The 20740-nt window shown below is 41.4% G+C and overlaps 1 protein-coding gene across 1 annotated transcript in view; it reads left to right on the top strand.

Moving 5' to 3' along the window:
* tmem163a (transmembrane protein 163a) overlaps positions 1–20740 on the top strand; it is a 53340-nt gene that overhangs the window by 28623 nt on the left and 3977 nt on the right. Inside the window, exons 3-7 of the mRNA XM_034573498.1 lie at positions 10008–10051; positions 11091–11182; positions 13121–13217; positions 18915–19026; positions 20513–20654. Coding sequence (XP_034429389.1) covers positions 10008–10051; positions 11091–11182; positions 13121–13217; positions 18915–19026; positions 20513–20654 — 487 coding nt within the window. The remainder of the gene's footprint in view (positions 1–10007; positions 10052–11090; positions 11183–13120; positions 13218–18914; positions 19027–20512; positions 20655–20740) is intronic.

The following is a 20740-nucleotide window of genomic DNA, read 5'->3' on the forward strand; positions in this document are numbered from 1 at the left end:
ATTTTTATTTAAATCCAGTCGAATATCTTAATTTAATCCAGGAGCAAATGAATATGTCATTGAATCGCTGTGACAAACGTTTGACGAAAACCTTTATCCTTATATGAAGTTTGAAAAAACTTCACCGTTCATGTTATAACGCTTTCAATGAGGGGCTGAAGTTTCTATGGACAGGACTAACGTTACATTGACGTAACTGATGTAAACATGCTGACTGACTGTGAATTGATCCTGTTAGTCCTTTTTAGTTGTCCCATCCACTATTATAGAGGAGGTGTGGTTTATAACCTATACAGCCAGCCACCAGGGGGCGATCAAGATAATTTGTCTTCACTTTTGGGTAAATGCAATGATTGTCACCACGAGCTCAAGACAAGATCCGAGTTTGCTAGAAGAGAAAACTTATATTGCAACTTCAAGACAAATCACTCCATCACACAATCCATCCATCAAAACTGGTTAAACAACAGTTACACCACAATACTGTCACTGTGATGACACTGAACACAACAGCAGTAGAGACTTTGTGGAGGATATTATATCTGCCGCTAATGGATTTCCTCATAGCTGTCACATTGGTTGCCACCAGATGTCCTCTAGCTAACTACATCACAGTGTAACTCACCCAGCTGTGAGGACATTAAGAGAAAATGAGTTGCTGGAGGAAATGTCACTGATACCAACATCACGCTTTTACGACTCTGCCGGGTTTTAATTTCTGCACAACTGTTAAGCATCGTGTTCCCGAGCTGTGATTAATAATGAACCCTGTGTGTGTTTGTGTGTCTAAGTCAAGCAATGAATCTCTTCATGATATGAAAACACAGGATGAGGATGTTTGCTCCGCTTTGAGCTTCCTAACCTGTTAAAACGCTTCCAGGATGAAGCTCTTTCAAACCTGCAGGTGTGTCGGAAGCATTAGTCCAATCAGCTGTGTGCTCCTCTACGCTAAATCTCCTCACGACCCCCCCCCCCCCCCGTGAGTCCCCAGTGCCAGGTTGCTTGCAGATGGCACCTCCCTCACTGTGCCCATCCATCGCCTGCAGTTCTGCCCGAATACAAATCAATACTTACTACGAAGGGAGAGGGCTGATGGAGCGAGGGAGGTGCCAAAGCAAAGGGAGTGTCGGGAATAAGGTACTGTAGGAAAGAAAAAGATGAGCGAGGGAAAGGGGTTGTTGGGTTTGGGGGGCAGAGGAGACAAATTACTGAGCAAAATGAAAGGGATGGAAATAGATAGGGAGCGTAGAGAGAGGGAGGAGGAGAGTGTGGATGGAGGATTAACGGTAAAACTAAAGTGGTATGAAGGAGGGCGATAAATGGAAGGATATGAAACAAACGACTGCACCAAAGAGGAGAAGAGAGAGAGACAGAGCATGATGGACAGAAAGAAATGCAATGATTTCTCTTTTACAGACCAGGCAGGGAACATGAGGGAACACCCACAGGGAAAGGACGACTGAAAAAAAGGAGGAGGTGAAAAAGAAGGAGGCAGGAGAGAACAAGGGGGGGGGAGGAGGGAGGAAGAATCCCAGTAGGTTTTTCCGCAGGGTGAACTCAGCGAGGCGCGGTGCAGGGCAGAGCCGGGCCGGGCCGAGCTGGAGGTCTTGAATTATTAAACACAGTATTTTGCTGCTAAGCAAGCGACCGCAACCATGTTGGATGTGTCTGCTGAGGAGGCAAAGATTGTGTGTGTGTGTCTGTGTGTGTGTGTGTGTGTGTGTGTTTGTGCTCAGATCAGTGTTTCAGTTCTTGTTATATAAGATTTTCCTTTTTGCTCAATAATCCTTTTTATGGTATTTTGTGTGCAGTTGATTGTTGCTTTGTGTGCGTGTGTTGTCATCAGAGGGTGTGTTTGCCTGTTAAGAGCCACTAATTAATGAGGAGGCAACTTGAGAGCTTTTGTTGTAACTCCCTGCCTCAGTGGACAGCGACTAGCAATTTTAGACACACACACACTCTTACTGTGTTTCTTACTGGTAGTGCACTTACTCAATGCTGTCCTCCTACAATTGACATTACAGAATTGTTTCTTCTCTTGTGTAGTAAATGGAAATATAAGGTGGCTGGCTTATATTCAACCTGAGGTGTGAGGAGGTGGTCATGTGTGAACGATGCACGACTGTGACACCAGGCATCAAGGTTATCTTTTAACCAAAAAAACACTTTGGTTAAGGCTCGTGAAAGATCCTGGTTTCAGTTAAATGTTGATATTTCTAATCGCTGCAGGTTTTACTACCTCAGCAAAGGATGTTATGTTTCCACCCCTATACAGTTTGTTTGTTGGAAAGGTTATTGAACTTGGTTGCAGGAGATGGGAGATATTTCAACATTTTCCTTGATTTTTCAGACAGTAATTTTCCTGGTTCTTGAAAACATCTGGCAGAATTAGGAGACTGATATGGTGTGTACAATGTGGTTCAGGGACTACTACAGATGTGATATTTCGGCAGAGTGCAAATTAAAAAAACTGCCAGGAGCAAGTGTTTCATATCAAAATAAAACCCAGATGAGATTTAAGACGCTATAGCCACATGTGTCTTTGTTGACCAGAGCGTAAATCTGATGGCATTACGTCTTTGCTTTACTGAGCTACGTGGAAATCATGGTTCTTCTTTCCTCCTGAGGGGGATAATGATTCTGAAGCTCCTCACTTGTGCAGCCGATAATAGTTAGAGAAACAGTTGGCTGAGTATTAGCTAAACTTACATCAGCACATGGATAATTTACAACCTAAAAAGCATCATCGTCTTCACAGGCTCCCATTCATGCAGCTCCCTGACCTCACATATCACTTCTCTCACAGATTCCTTCAGGCAGTTGCCCTGATCACAGATAAGATAAACACTAGGAAAGGTTTAAGTGCCGTCTCTGTGATATATTATTGTGGATCTTTGTGACATTGATGTATTTACGGGGGGTGGTGTTTACGAAACTATGAAAACGACAATTATCGCAATAATTGTATATTTTATTTAACAATTACTTCACGGTGTATTTATAAAAACACAACAAACTATACTGTCAACATAAAACAGTTTTTCTAATACAGTGAAAACAGCTTACAGTGATCATGTTTTTCTGAATTTTGTCAGGAAGCATCGCAGCACGATTTGACGGCCTCGCTATTTTCTATGCAGAAAAAAACCCTGATTTACACGTTGTGAAGATTTGGCCTAAATGGGTCTTAAACCACATTCTGTCGCCCGTCCTGAATACGTTTGCATCTACTCATCTACTGTTTTTCCCCTTTTCGATGGTTTGTCTCACTCTGGGTTTAAGGGCAGAGGATGCTGTACCTTGTTAAGCTGTATCAGGCATATTGTCATTAGTGAAAATGGGCTTTACATATAAAACTTGATTGATTGCTATTTGCGGCCGATTCCCTCAGGAGTTTTACATAATTTTCAATATTCAGTCATTTGAGTTTTACTGTCACAACCTTAAAGAGCTGCACTAGGTCACCTTGCACATGTTTTGACAAAGGTGTCTGTGAGTGAAAGCTGAAGTTTTGGTTGGAATTGAGATTCTGCCTCAACCCATTAAAACCAAACTTGAATAATGGAACAGCGAAGTTTTTTTTCCATTGAAACCCTGTTGCACAATTTCTATTTCAGCCCAGACATGTGCATTTGCATACAAACCCTGTTTATTTTCCAGGTCCACTTTTAATGATGCATAATTCCTCCTCATTGTCCACCCTCCCCCCCATCACTCTCTCTAAAACCGCCTCCCTTCCTCTCATCTCCTTCCAGCTCTCTCACTCTTCTCTCTCGCCTTTTACTCACCTGCCTTTGTTGCTCGTCCCTTCTCATCACATATAATATAACACATCTAGCATCACCGCACAGTGCGAGAATGAAATGAGCTGCTGGTGAACCACACAACCCTACTTCAAACACTTTGAATCCCTTCCCCTCATCTTGGGATGGTTAACTGGTTTTCCTCAGCTTCAATAAATGTGTCTATGGGGAGATTTTTTTTTTACAGCACTAACACAGATGAGTCACCTCGATTAGACTGGAAGTTCAGAGAATCACTGATTGGCAGCAGTAGAGTGGCTTCCTTCTCACTCTCTCTGTCTTTTTAGCTGCTCTCTCTCTCTCCCACACTGCCTCTCCGTCTCACTCCAGTTGTCTGTCCATCTGCTGTCCTCTTCCTTCATCTCCCACCTCACAGCACCCTTGTCTCCCCGATGATTACTTGGCTCCTTGTGATGTAATTGAGTTTCGAACCCCAGAATTGAGCCTTTGCCCTTGAGGAACAGAGCAGGGGACGTAATTACATTCCGGTTTGGCTGCAAATGATTCTGCTAATTCGATATGGACTGTTTTCATGCAGTCAGCAGCAGAGGTGGTTTGATGGATGCTGGAACAGGAGGAGGTGTTACTGGGTCTGTCCGCACGCAGCTGGACAGAGACTCAGACATGAGTCCAGTGTGAACAGGGAGATTTAACACATTTGTATGTTTAGAACCATCACAGTCAGTATCATTTTCACTTATAATAATGAGATATTAAGTCAAGGACAATTATAGCTTTTTTAACTGCTAAATTTAGTTTTAGTGTCCTGGGCTGAGAGGCACACACACACACACCATTTAATTTAATAGTTTTAATATGCAAAGATGGCACAGTTTCTCTTTCCTGCATAAAGTATGTAAGAAAGTTCATGTTTACAACAACAGAAAAACGTGCGGGACATTCAGACGAGGGTAGTGTATGGGTAGAGCGTCCAGGAGGCGGGACATGATGAATAAGTTCCGCTGTGGAAACCATTCACGTGTTTTTGTTTACAGCACAGCAGCGTCGGCCCTTATCACCAAAAGCTCTCTCGACTTTGTTTCTTCTGAGTGTGCTGCTCCACTTTTACATCCTGAGATATTTGTTTATATATTTTTTCCGCGTATCTCACGTGTACGAATGTCATCAACACGCCTGCAGAGGATCTCCTGCTTTGTTTTCACATTGGCTCATTTGGACATTCTGTGGAGTCCAGAGAAAGTGAGGAGGTTCATGCGCGTTCTTATACACAGCCTGTTCAGAGGTATTCCTACAGTGTTCCGTTCATGTCTGAAAGCAGCTATAGATACATCTGTCAGATAATAAATTACAGGGCATTATTGGAATAAGTTTCAGAAGCATACAGAAAAATTATGTTTTGACAGATTTCTTTATTAAATAAGTTTGGACAGCATTTGGTATATTCTTCATGTGAGATGTTTGAGTTTACTTTACACTCAAAGCTCTTATCTCAAACATAATAATAATAATAATCTTATATTTAACTCTTGTGCTGCTCGATGTATCTTCTGCCAGAACATTGGTGGAGACAGACAGAGGAGAGAGAGTGAGTGAGTGAGAGAGCCTGGGTGTCAAGTGTTGGCTCTGGCCCCGGCTCTTGCGTAACTCACTGCTAATTAGGATTTAACTGCTGCCAAGTCGCAGTCGTTGTTGCGGCTAAATGGTGAGCTGTGTCGGTGTTGGCAGGACATCAGAGTGGACTGTGGGGAACGTGAAGTAGAAAGGAATGGCCCAGCACAGAAACACACAAAAAAAGGGGAACTTCACGGCCACGTGTGTCACGGCCGTAGACTGGAAGGATCATTTGATTCGGGTTAGGATTAGTGTTGTGCTCTCTCGTGGTGGATAAAGTTGCCAAACAATGACAAAGACCTGAGAGCTGTTTGAAAACACTTATATACGATGTATAATTGCTCACTGAGACAGGACACACACACACACACACACACACACACACACACACACACACACACACACACACACACACACACACACACAGTATGGGACTCTTGTTGAGTGTTTCTTGTGCTTTTGCTTCTTCGTGCACCTTCTCATCTTCCTCTTCTCCTCCCTCAACCCTATTGATCCTCAGACCGCATCCATTTCTGTCCTCCTCTGTTCCTATTGACCTTATGTAGCTCCATGTCTTTACCCTCAAAAGCCTGCGGGGGCGAGGTGGTGTAAACAGAAGTAAATAACAAGACTAATTCGCAGCCTGCTTGGAGTGAACTTTGTTTTCATTCGTTTGCTGTAAATTAACTGACTTGGATAATGTTGTCAATTCATGGGAGCACACTTTTACAAACCTGAGAGGATCAGATGATGTGACGATGAGGATCGCCCGAATAGCGACTGAAAGTGGCCAGAAGAAACATACAAGGATATATTAAATTATTTAGTGCTTAGTCCCTTGGAGAAGATGGTGCCATTATGAAAAATTACAACATAACTGAAGCCTTCCAGAACCTTCCCAGTGGATAAGTGGGCCTGCGTTTCCTGATCGCTGTAACTTCTTTATATTTCCTCCAGATCCTTGTGGTTTGCTCCCATCCTCTTCCCTTTTCCTCCCTTCTCGCTCCACTCACACCTCCTCCTCCTTCCCTTCCTTCCACCTTTTTTTCCACCAGTCTTGTTAGCACCGGTCATGCACACTTGCCTCCCTGATTAACTAACAACCCAAAGGATGTTGCACAGAATAATGTCTGCTCTCCCTGTGAGAGGCATCGATTTGCTGAGAGCTAACTGCCCGAAACGTACATCTTCAAGAGAGGAATTTTTGGCTTGATGACCTTGTTTCTTTTTCTCTTTTACAACATGCTAAAGTTGGGGCAGACATGATGTGCATGAAAGTAGAAACACGCCCCAAGGTGGTGATGTAGCAGAGGAGATTTAACTGCTTCCCAAATGAGTTTCTCGATGACAGACAGAGAGAGAGAGGGGACATCTGTTCTTTATGGAGCTGAACTCGTGTTCAAACATAGCGGAAAAAAACATGCACGTGAGTGTGTGTGTGCACAGACTGCTTCCCCCAGTAAAGTGTTGGTTAGCATTCTAGCTGACTCACTTCATCGATTTTGAATCCAGAGATTCAGATAGATTATTTATTACATAGCACAGACGATTTGGAATCGCATGTGTTCTTGGACAGTGATATCACAGTTTATCTGATGAAACCTACGAAACTAGGTTAAAACCATGGCAGGTTCCGGGTCAGCGCTACTCTGAACTCTTACACCGGAGCCTCTACTGGAATGTAGACGGTCACACACAGAGGCTTTATGCATCCACGAGCCAATTATCACAGGTCACAACCCACCATGTTACTGCATGTTCACCCGGTAGTGAGAAATCACCAGATTTAACACACAGGGCATGTGGGGTCGAAGGAAGAAAGAAATGTAAACGGTTTAGCTTAGTTTTCTAGAAGATTATACCTTCACTTTTACGACATGTATATTGGCTTGGCTCCTGTAGCAACTGGAAAGTCCTGGAGAAGGGTGCCATTGAGCAATAAGCATTAACAGTTCTGTCTGCTGCTGTGTCCTCTGTGGCAGATCATGTATCTCTGATCCATCTACCAATTCCAGAAATCTCTGTCTGTGTGTATGTGGAACACATATCTCGAGAACCGCTCATTCTATCAGTGTCACACTTGGCATGTGTATTGTTAAGGGTCGAAGGAAGTGGCGTGTTGAATTTGGTACGATTTGGACAAGCAATATGTTCAATATTAATAAACTTTGAAAAACCAGGCGACCAGCACTCTGTAGCTGTGGCGGCTCAAGGGTTCCGCGAACTGAATTCAGCCGCTGCACTATAGTCCTCCAGAAAGATGAGAACTTCACCAATCTAATGGTCTCTAGCCAAATTAAAGATTACTGGGGAAAACTGATGCCTGTGCAAGTAAAGCATGACTTTAGAGGTTTGTTAAGGACATATGTAAGGCATGCACAAAGCAGAATGCTCCACAATATGGCTTCACTATTAAATATTTGCAAAAATCTGACAAGCTCACAAGCCTATACAGCTTAATTTGACCAAAATGGACAAAAGGAAATAGGCTTAACCATCATGACATGACATGCAGAAGGGTGAGAAGTGGCCCCCTGTTTTCGTTTGCCTGTATTTTGTTCTTGTGTATAATCAACCACACTCTCCTCTTGGCTGCGTTTCTGGACAGTCCAGATGGGTCAGAGGCCTCCAGAGACTCTGCGTGTGGGAGACAGAGAGCGAGCTCGTACGTGAGAGAGAAGACAATTGAGAGACTTGGAGAAGAGAGGAAGACTCAGGGTGATGGTGTCAGAGCGAGACACAGAGACAGCATATGTGTGTGTGTGTGCGAGTGTGCCCTGGTGGGCAGTCATGTGTTACGCACCCGGCCTGAGTAGAACCAGCTGTCTTGTATCAGGGGTCTGGCCTCTTGTCTCCGCTCCCTTCAATGTCCCCTCTTCCCTCCATGTTGTTCTTTTCCTTCTGCTCAGTTCCTTTTCTCTCTTTCTTCTCCGGGCTGTGTTTCTGTTTTTATGTAAATTAAGTGAAGTGAAGCTGCTCTTTTTCAAATCAGTGGTTCTATAAGAATTAAAATAAATTAAGTAAGTATTCATCAGTACCAGGCAAAATGCTGTGTCACTCAATTCCTGGCACTGTCACACAGAAAGGTGTTGCCAGGAAAAATTAAGACAAATCAGCCAATAAGTCCAGCTCCCAACGATGTGGTGAGAGACAGTGAGACGGGGGAAGAAAGAAAGAGAGAAAGAGATCCGTGTCAAATGAATTTAGAATCTGTCAGTCGCAGAGAAAAGGGACATCAGGAGAAAAAGATTGAGATGACAAAGACAAAGAACGAGCGGAGCGATGAAAGCTCTGTTTACTTCAAACCGAGTCCCAGTTTGCCCTCAAATCTCCTGTTACTATGGTGATTCAACAGCCGATATGGTGTCCCCCGAGACTCTGTCCTGAAAACAGGGGGATGAGGGAGAGAGAAAGAGAGAGACACACAGAGGAAGAGCGAGAGAGAGAGAAACACAAGGACGGACAGAAGGGCAAAATATCAAAGGTGGGATAGAGGAGTGCTCTGCTACAAATGTACAGTACAGTTCCCTTTACCTCCATGAAACCACTGTGCATCCATCCATCCATCCATTCAGATGGTTTTTAATGAAGGTTTTTATTATTTTTTATACAGTAACATAATTCCATCAGGAAAATACCTTAGTTACACACTGTTTTTTTATGAGCTTATTTAGCTAATACATAACAACGTCTAATACCTCAATGCAAATGAAAACGTCAAAAATAATATGCAGAATTCAAAGAAGCACCAATTCATATTTTTATATGAAAATGGATCAAATGACTGTGTCTAATTTGAAAGGTGTTGCTCTGAGAATTATCACACAACTCTTCTGCAGTTTCCCTCAGCTCCACAGACTAATATCTAAACTTTTACCTCATTATTTTGGTTTTACTGGCTGCAACAACATTTTAGTTCAGCACTGTCATCAGCCTGGTTGTTTACCGATGCAATAGGCAGCTATTTAAACAGAAAAAGTTAACATATAGTGGAGAATTCAGCAGCAGCAGCAGAGCCTGACAGATTCTTTATTAGTTGGTGGAGACCAAAATGGAGCTAAACAGTGAGTGATTCATGGCCAGAAGCAGGATTTGGGCTTTGAACACTGAAGAAGTTTTCCTTCCTGCACACAACTTGAGAGTTTGACTGTCTTCCTTTATAAGCTTGTGTTGTATGTATTTGTTGTGTGTATATATATATGTATATATACGTATATATATGTATGTATGTATGTATGTATGTATGTATGTATGTATGTATGTATGTATGTATGTATGTATGTATGTATGTATGTATGTATGTATACGTATATATATGTATGTATGTATGTATGTATGTATGTATGTATGTATGTATGTATATATATAATGTGCTGCTGATATGAGTAATCCAACACGATAAAGCAGAGGTTGCTAATTTCATCTGTCAAAAAATACACCTTAAATAAACTGTAACTTGATAAGCATACACACAGATACTGTTTTCTCTGTACAATGTTTTCTCAAACCTTCCTTTGTATATGTTTCATGTTAATGCTATAACTAACTATCTCTCTCTCTCTCTCTCTCTCTCTCTCTCTCTCTCTCTCTCTCTCTCTCTCTCTCTCTCTCTCTCTCTCTCTCTCTCTACAGCTTTATCATTCATGAGACACAGCGCGTCAGCCTTTGGATTTGCCGTGAGTTCCACCTTCCTTCTTTCCTCCATTTTCATTGATCAATTAGTCATAACCTGGGTCCCGGTGATTTATTAATGAATCCCACTATCCAACGTGTTATTGGTCCCTTTGTCTCCAAGGTAACAGGGCAGAGACTGTGCTTACAGCTCAGGTTGAATGTCAAACTGCTGTTTGTGTTTGCTGAAGAGATTTGCTGCCCTTTGCCAAAATAAAGCTTCTCACCACTTCAAGAAGTGACTTGAGAGTGTGATTAGTATTAAGAAATAATCAGAGAAAATCATCAACACACAGAGCCAGTGAGAAAAATGTGATTAGCATTACGTGATTGAAATGTAATGAGCTGTAATCTGCAGTGCGAGTTATCTCTTTATTAAAGAGCAGATTTTAATTAGAAAGTGCTTGAGTGTTTATGAGAGAATACAGTGCAGAGGGGTTAGATCACAGCTACTCATCATCGGTCTCTTGCCACAATGATGTTGAAAATTGGCTTTTACAGGTTTCTATATGTGATGATGAAGATAATGATCATGCTGTTTTTTGGAAAATGAAGCACGAAGTCATATACTGTGGCAATCAAAGACCAACCACCTATATGGGACCCTAAAAGAAAGTAAAGCCAGCGCACAGACAGTGAAGGCTGAGTGATTTCATCTGTCATTTGGCGAATATTGACATGCACAAAAAATGTATCCAAGCGCAGAAGAAAAAAAAGGGAGTCGGAGGGCAGGGGAGAAATCCAAGAACAGATGTTTTGGATGTTTCATGCACAGAAACAGTGTGAGCATGAGGACGAGAGCTGAAGTTGGAGCACAGGAAATCTGACAACAAAATATCTGAGTGCAAGCCCACAGTTTGAGCACAGGCAGAGTAAATCTAAGCTGCTCTCAAACTGAAAGACCATGCTCTTGAGAAAGATGGGACATTTTCAAAAACACATTTTAGAGTTCCTCCTATGCAAAGATGTTAACCAACTCTAATGCTTCAGCTTCCCGCTCTTTCCTTTCTCTCCTTGGTCACTTGATTTCTTCTTCTGTTGTAGTTCGATGCCTCACTGGACGTCATGTCATCATTCATTGTCCTCTGGCGCTACAGCAATGCAGCAGCGGTGCACTCTGCGCACAGAGAGTACATGTGAGTACAGAACACAGCGCTGAACTTGATGGATGTTAATGAAGTTAATGATGAATCTGTTACGGTTCGGGACCGACCGGACTACGAGTGCAGACCAGGAAGTGAACAAAGGCTTTAAGATGTTTCATATAAAACAATGGGATCCAAACAGAGGTGCTGTAAGGAGGCAGGTGAACATAAACACTGGGAGATCAGGCAAAAACACAATAACAAACTTCAGAATGCAGAGACAGCGGTCGTATAGCGTGTCTACCACTGAGTGTGTCTGACACCCCGGTGGTGGCTTGAGGGATGAACACGTCTTTATTCACTGCTTCAGTTTCTAAGAGTAGATTGAGGCAAAGCAGCTCAGGTGTGCAGGTGAGTTGGGGGGAGAACAGGAAGCAGGAAGCCACATACAGCCCGACACACACACAAATGGGGCCAAACCAAATCTTCTTTAAAGGAAGAGCTTCCGCTTTTCACTATTTATATTCATCTCTTCATCAATCTATCAGTTACATTTATCGTTCTCTTCTTGTGTGTTGTGCCTACAAATTGATTCAAGGTCCAAATCTCATCTGCTCTGTTTTCTGCTGTTTGTTTACACCAGAGATGCCATATTAGTTTCAGTATTTCCTATGAATTGATTTCGATGGCAAAGACCATGGAACAACAAAGGGTTGATTAAATTGATGATGATGTGAACGTCTAGCATCTTCTGCAGGTGTTGATGATAAATAGAGGTGAGGATGAATGGATGCAGAGAGGTGTAGTGATCTGTTTCTCAGGCCTTGTTACTCCATCCTACTCCTCTTTCAAATGAAGAGTTTGCTGGATTTATTACTGGCATTTTTACACGTCATGTTATTTATCAAGCCCTGTTATTTTAGGCTTTTCAGTTGTTTTAGGCAAATGAAGAAAGTTTTTAGCATATCTGTTTATTCATTTCTAATTGAACTGAGTAACTCACTGTTGTGTCAGTGTACATCACTGCTTAACGCTCGCCTCCACCGATCAGTTGTCAGGGCCGCTGCAGCTCAGGAGAGTTCATCAAGTGGCTGTCAGGTCGCTCAGAGCCTCCTTCGTCTTACTTCAGCACCTCAGCTTGTGTCCCAGCTGCCACTCTACCATCCATTAACTCACACACACAAACTTTCTCTCTCTTTTACAAACACACACATACACACACACACACACACAAATATCCACATGTGCTGTATTCACAGAAAGAAACAGAAGCATATTACGTAGATGCCAAAGAGACAGAGAGATATTTACACCCAAGTTAGGGGCGAGCAGATGAAGAGATATGATGTTGTTGGGTGGAGAGTAAAGTGAAATGTCTTTCTCCCATTATAAAGTTAACTATGTGGTCTGCAGGAGTCGCCCAGTTCCTTTTTTTAATGCATGCATGCTTTTAGCACTTAACAACAATAATAGTTTAATTTGTCTTACTGAAAATTGCCACGAAATTAAAGTGATTTTTCAGGCAAGAAGAGAAGCAAGAAGTTGCCTTTTTCACAGTGAATTACGACAGTTTTACTACAAGCATCAAAACAAGGGGAACAAACGAGAAACACCACATCGCTGCACTTGTCAAGCTACAGTGTCTCTGCTCTGTGGTGAGATGGATGGGAGAGGGATGTTGTAATTTGGGCTCAGAAGATGTGTTGGAAGAAGAGAGAGTTTAAATGCAAAAGCAAAGGACAAGGATTAAATATCTTATTCCATTTCTATAAGAACAAGAGATCTTGTAGCCCCACACCTAAAAACCATTTACCTCGACGTCCCCTAGATTTATTAATAAACAAATATTTGACATTGATTCAAATGCAGGAGAAATACACAAGCACTGGGAGAAAGTGTCACTGTGCTAGTGTCAACTTCCTAGAGTTGTTGCTTGGCTCCACTTTGTGCAACAACCTAACACTCGCCCTTTCTGTCTGTCTGTTACAGAGCGTGTGTAGTTCTTGGGGTCGTGTTTGTTCTCTCGTCCTTGTGCATCATTGGAAAGGCAATCTATAATCTGGCAACCAAGATGCTCCCAGAAGTGGTAAGAACACACACACACACACACACACACACACACACACACACACACACACGCACACGCACACACACATACACACACACACAAATACACAATATGCATAAAAAAACAGTGCAACATTTGTGTATGATGTGCAGTATGTACAGTAGTTTTAGTAAAAAGGTGAAAATGTGGAGGTGATAGGTTGATGCATCTGCAGATTCCATCTCAGACCAATACTTAATTTTGGCTTTTCTATATATAATCATACACACAATGTTTACCTAACCTTAGTTTCAATAATCTAACCTTAACCATAACTCTATACCTGAACTATTGTCATCATGGCTTCAAGATTGAAGGTATTACTTGTTATAGAACTTATGTCTGGAATTACTCTCCTGCTCTCTATTCCCGACATAATGGAAAGTTAGTGTTCTGCTCTTAAATGAGCAGTAAGTTCAGGGTGAATTAATCATCAGTGATTTTTCCATCATCATCACAGCTGTAGTCTAAATATAGTGGTTAATTCTGAGTAGAAAGTAGTGCACATGCCATGAGCATGATGTTCCATGGTGCGGCGACATAATATATTTATTTCTCATTCAAAATTCAAAGCCATAAGTACCATATAGTGCACTATCAAGTGATTCCAGAAACTGACCACGATATTTTTAGAACTGTCCAAATATTGATGTATATCTCAGTGATGTGTTGTCAGACTGAGAGCGTTTTCACACCTGAAAGTCAAACCATGGTCCGAACTAAGCTTCATGTCTTTGTGACATTGTTTACATTAAATCCGGTTAATTTTAGTTTCACATTTCAAATTAGGGAGCAAATTAAAGACTATAACATACGTATGTTTTTTCATCATCCTCTACATGGGCTGCGTCCACATATACTTGCATAAAGTCCCCAGAAAGAAAGGAGTCTTTCCATTTGAATGGAGAAAATAATTGAACCAGCTCACTTCATTAATATCATTTCCTCTTTAATACCATTATGGTTAAAACCAGTAAAATGAACATTCTCTTCTATCAAACATTATATCATTATAATAAAAAAGAGCAAATTCACACAGCAAATGATCTGGTTTGATTGATCCAGGCTGAGATCAAGTAAGAGTACATTTTTGTTGATTGGTCTGGGCCGTAGTCTGAGGAACCTTTCACACCTGTTATTTTCAAGTCAACTGCATGTGCCCATAGTTGTTATTAATTTAATCATGACATAATAATTTAGTTTAGATTTTCTTTACTGCTCTATTTACACAAATTCTACACAGTGTGTAAATGTGATAAGAGGCGTACACAGATGCAGGTGTGTCAGACTTCCCGGCAGCCTGCGCACCGCATACACACATTTATAAAGACATTCAAAAATTGATGAATGTGAACAATACCCACTTAGTTTGAATCAGGGCCAACACAAACAGCACATGTACACACAGGCAAACACACACACACACGCGCATCATTTATCCTTGTGGGCTCTGTGTCTTTTTTTAGCGCTCTGCCATTGCTTTTTAGACGTCAGAGTTTTTGTCTCCCTCCACCTGACTTGTTTTCCTTTTTTCCTCTTTGACACACACACACACACACACACACACACACACACACACACACACACACACACACACACACACACACACACACAGCTCTCTAGAGGTGTTAAGACTATGAATAAGGCTTGCAAATAGTCTCTTCCTTCTGTTGCTGGGGCACTGCCCAGCTCTTCCACCCTCACACTCTTTGGGGAGTGTCCAGCACATCGTTTCCAGTTCTCTACTTTGAACCCTGTTTTTTGGCTTGTCAAATATTTAACCCTCACAATCTGTTCAGGTAACCATCTAGCCAGTAAAGCCATGGCGCCAAGTCAAATCTGCAATCTGGGTTACGGTTATCTGCACCCTCACCACAAGATGCCACCAAATCCTCCTCACTGAAGTGTCATATAATGTCGCTTCAAAGCTTTAAGATGCACTTCCTGATTTTGTTATAGAGCCAGCAGCTCCCTCACCACTCACAGTATCTTCACTTCCCCCTGTTGATGTTGATTAAAGTCAACACTTTTAAAGCAGTAAAATTAGAGGACATTTGATACTTGGGGAACCATCATTATTTATTCCTTTGACAGCATTCAAAGAGTTTATCTAAACCCTGTGGAGTCTATTTGTAAATAAATAAAAAAGGTCTGTCTATGTTTGGTGCATAACATAGTGTTAAATCAGTTTCCTTCCTCGTAACCCATTTGTAAAGTAGATTTTCTTTAAATAGATATTCAAACCTGTTTTGTTTATATATATGTTTCTGAACCTTATCTTCCATGTTGTACCTTGTACCTTGCTAGTAGCTGGGTCCCTGAGCTTAGAGGGGCCAATGGCTGATTGCACTAGTCAGCAGCAATGATAATAGTTTATGGCCCCCAAGGTCCCTTTTGCCTGGGGACCCCAAAGTCATCATGATAAATTAAGTTATATAAATGTTTTTAATAATTTAATAAATTGTTTCTCAGATGCTTCAGCGTATGAGCACAACCTCCATTTTTATAAATAGGCTTAGTTATGTCAATAGGACATGTTGATAAATTTAAACTAAATTAATAATAGATTACTACTTTAAAGTAAAAGTAAATATAGCAACAGACTAACAGGGTACTAAGTTCAGACACGGAAAAGACAACCACTGAAACACGGATTAGAAGGAGAAGCCTAAGTCGGCATTCATGTGGATAAACAAGATTTGAGGGAAGGATGAATGTGGGGAGGCTTCATGTGAGATTGTGTCATTATCATAGTGGACAAACAAAGTCTGTGTCCTCTTCTCTTTAAGTGTGTGTTTGTTATGATTGAAGCCCCTTTGACCACAAACCAGAGAGAGAACGGCGTGAGAACGGAGCCGGTGGAGAGGCAGAACGAGGGCAGCAGCTTCTCCGCAGACTGTGTTTGATGCTCCAGTGCCATTATGTTAATAGAAACTGTGGGTGGTTGGTCTCAGAGGAGCTTCCTGACACCAGCAAGAGCCTATTACCACTGTCTGTCTCACTGACGCTCCCCGACTTCCCTTCAGCAGCTCGCTCCCTTTTCCTATCCCTCATCTTTTCCTTTTACACTCCACTTGCTACCTGCCAACGCCGTCTGTCTTACCTACCTCTTCTTCTTCTTTTTCTGCTTGGTAACAGAATATAAACCCAGTGCATGTAATTGATCATCTCTGTGTTGAAGAGATATCTTGTCTGTCACTTGTCTGAATTACTGTCACTGGCAGATTTTCTTGGCCAATTTGTAGACGCAGTGGTTTAAAGTCTAGCTTCTTCTTAATCTCTGTCTCATTTGTCCAGAGTCTCTCTCGGCCTCATTCATTTATTTTTTTCCACTCTCCCTCCACATCCCATCTCTTTCTTTTTGTTTCCCTCAGCCCTCTTTCATCTCTCTTCCCTTAACCTCTCCCTACAAGCTCACCCAGTCTGTCTCCCTCCATTAACATGTCTATCTTTCATCTGCTCGGTCACGTTCAGAGTTTTACAACAGACTTGTTGGCAGAGGTCTTCATCAGACAGCAGTCAGAGATGATGTGTTCAGTTTCTACATGTCTTCAGGACAGAAAGAGCCCTGTGGAATACACACTGTTCTCGAGTAAATCCAACATCCTGCCTAAAACTGCGGCACAATACGTGGACTGTAAAGTGTCGCGATACCTTGACATATTGGCCTGTAAAATCTCATGAGTAGACGGAGCATTGCAGAAAATTTAGGAATTCTGATTCCCGTCACGTCCTGGGTTTCTGCTCTCATGGCAGGCCGTCTGCATCCAGTAGCTGATGAAAACACAGAGAACCCAGATTGGCTCTCCTCGCCTGCTGGAGAGCGAGAGATGGCAACACATACTGATGCTACAAGCAGATATACACGTGCCGTGACGCACTGATAAAACTCAGCTCTTGACCTCAATGAGATTCCCTCAATAGAAATTGTAAATGATGGATCCCCTGTGAGGAACAGAAAGGGAAATCTGTCCTTCCACTCTCTCAAACTCTTGTTTTGAAGGTGTTTTGTCCGGCACCATCTTGTTTTCTTTTAAAACCAGAAGTAACCAAAGTTGGGGGAGGAGGGGGCGGAGCCTGACAGAGCTCAAAGACACGCCCACTTACTTACACCTGTGACCTGCACCCATTGGACAGAGCTAAGTTTGAAAGTAATTGTGAGCGTAAACTCAGAATGAAAATGTTTTTTGAAGTAAGAAGTAGAGTCAATTTTTCATAGACTTATTTTTGCATTCAGTGGAGTTGCCCTCTGCTGGTCATTTGAGAGAGTGCAGGGTTCAGGCACCACTGCATTGGCTTCACTTTTTAGACCCGCAGTCTACATCCATTTTTACAGACAGTCTCGGGGCAAAATGATGATGAAACACACGTGTCATGAGTTGCTGTTCTTTATACAGTAAATGATGGTTTATCTATTACGTACGAAATATTGAGTTAGTGCACAGTACATTATTTTACACCTCATACATATATTTTTATATAAGCAGAAATAAATGAAGCCCTGTTGACTTGTGTGTTTTCAGTATCTGAGCAGCAGCATCTTCACAATACAAATACAGAGTGCAGGTTTTTAATGAATGCGCAGATGCTTGTCAGACAGTTTATTTCAGGCAGACATGCGAAAGCATTTTACATCCACTTTAGTCACACTGGAGCACATCACTGCACCACTGCGCCGACAGTCATCATTACTATTTGAACAGTACATCATATTATTTGTGCAAATACAAACTCCAATGCAGACAGCTGTGTTGTCACAAGGAGAAGACAACAGGTTTCTCCCAAAACCTGATTCCAAGGTCACCAATAATGAGCTAATAAGAAGCATATGCTTTACTTTGACAAGTGCAACACATTTAGATCAAGTGTGTGTCAACAGTGGGTCAGTTATTGATGTTGTTGATTGATATATGATTAATTGGCAACTATCTTTATAACCAATTCACGATTTAAGACTTTTTCTTGCTATATATGATGCTCAGTGTTTTTGGAATTTAGAACAATTTCTGATATCAAATGGACCAGACAATTAATCCCCTATTCAGGATCATTTGTTCTAGCAGCAGACCTACTTTTCATTCACCCACACAGTCAAGCTAGTCCTCCAAACAAAAGTGCATTTTGCTTTTGCAAAGAGAAGTTCAGATTAAAGAACACAGGTTAGCAGCAGAATGCAAGTATTTTGACTCCAACATTACATATATAATTGTAAGCAGAGGTCCAAGACAACCATCACTACTATTCACTGGTTGGGAGGTTGGAGGTTAAATTATATAGCACTCTTTTTTCCTTTCTTTTCCTTCTTCTCACCTCCACATCCCCCCCCCCCACACACACACACACACACACACACACACCGTTTCGCCAATTAAATGTGAAAGGGAGATACTCCTGGGTCATGCGTTGTTTTTTTTGCTGAGCCTGTTTGAGACTTACGCTGACAACACTACACCCTCGCTGCACTTTGAGGCATCCTCTCGTTGTCCTTGGGTTGACACACCAAGTCAAGCCTGCATATTTTATTAATGGGTGAAGCTGTGGGTCATTCAGTCTTGCTGATAATGATCATGCTGTCCTCACAACCATTTGTTTGTTGTGCTTTTTTGCTTTGCCTCCTTTTTTTTATCATTCGACGTGTGTATTTCAAGCAGCTTCTCTCATCCTGTCTTTCCACAGGACGACTTCCTCTTCAGCGTGTCCATAGTGAGCGGGTTCTCCTGTATTCTGCTGGCCGCGGCCAAGTTCGTGCTGGGAAGAGTGCTGACTAGTCGGGCACTTTTCACTGATGGTAGGATGCCACATACACACACATACAATACCACAACAATCATAGTCATTCATCAGACTGTACAATTGCTCTGGAAAAGTATTATTTTCTTTGACTTTTATTATCTGGATCGATACTGAGGAGAACATCACTCTTCACTTATGGGATCAGTTTTTAATAGAGTCAGTCACTTCAGTTGTGTTGGTTTTGAGAGAGAAAAATGTTGCCGGGTGAAACTAATAAGGGGCAGAGCAAACCCTCAGTTGGGCGGAGGGGAAGTAAAATAATCTGAAACGAGAGACAAGGGTAGGTAACAAAATAAAAGAGGAAGTAACAAAAAATATGCAAAAACAGAAAGTCACCTCGATGTATTAATTTTATATATATATTAAATAGTTGAATTCAAACATTTGCATCAAATTCTAACATCTAAATATTTACATTGTTTAAATAAAAATGAATAAAAACATGTTGCCCATATATGCACTATTTGAATGTGTGTGAATGGGTGAATGGCAATAAATAATATCAGTAAATAAATATTGTAAAGTGGTCATCAAGACTAGAGAAGCGCTATATAAACATAATTATTAACAAAATATTCAAAAAGCACATTTCATATGCTCAATATAAATGCTCAAAGTCTCAGTGCCCTAAGTAACTGGAAGCTGGAACTGGATGTTCTGGTGTAGAAGTTATAACAATAATGAAATTCAAATGAAATTAAGTGTGACAGGCCAGGGGCAGGATTAGGACACACTAATACAAGTGTGAAAATCAAAAGAAAACAGTATCTTAAATAATAAAAGCAAAACCTCAAAATACAGTAACCCTTTGTGTGTTCCATGGTTTAAGTTGCTTACACAACTGAATTGAAAGAAGTAATTGGTTATCACTAGCGGCTCATAGACACCAGTAAACAAAAGCACAACACACACATTCACCAACACACACTGAAATACTCAGGTCTCAGAACGCACAACACATCAATCCAGTAAACCTGAGTTTGCTGTTCTCAGAGCCAGGATTTATTTCCCTCAAGACTTTACTTTCTGCAGGCGAGACAATAACGCAGAGTGCACGCTTTCACAAGGAGAAATGTAATTATGGAAGGACATACAGGGTAACTCAAGTACAGTCAACAATTACAGTAGTCTATATGGACATTTATATTTTTGAGGTTTTAAAAAATAGCAACACAATACTCACAAATATCCGTCATTTGCCACCTGCATGCTACAGGTCTGTTTAAAGGAATACTGCCACCATTTGGAAACACAACTATTTTTCAGTGATAGTATTAATACCACTCTCACGTCTGTAGCTTAGCTTAACATAAAGGAGGAAGTAAAGTCTCCTCAATAAATAATTATGGTTAAGAAACAGTATGGGATACAGAGTTGTATCAATCACAATACCTAACAGCCCTGTAAAGTGCACAGATCATTGACCATGTTCATTCCTGTGTAGACATGGCCTTATATTTTCCACATTTTGTGTGTCGCAGGCTTTAACTCTATGGTTGGAGCTATCATGGGATTTTCAATTCTGATCAGTGCCGAAGTCTACAAGCACCATCCCGATGTCTGGTTCCTGGATGGCACCATCGGAGTTCTCATTGGACTCCTCATTTTGGGATACGGTGTCAAGTAAGAGATAAACTAGCAATACTCCTCTACATTTATTGGACCTATTTCATTGTTTCTGCCAGGTGCATTCCAGTGCCATCATTATT

This window comes from Hippoglossus hippoglossus, chromosome 21 (assembly GCF_009819705.1).
Source record: "Hippoglossus hippoglossus isolate fHipHip1 chromosome 21, fHipHip1.pri, whole genome shotgun sequence".
NCBI lineage: Eukaryota > Metazoa > Chordata > Actinopteri > Pleuronectiformes > Pleuronectidae > Hippoglossus > Hippoglossus hippoglossus.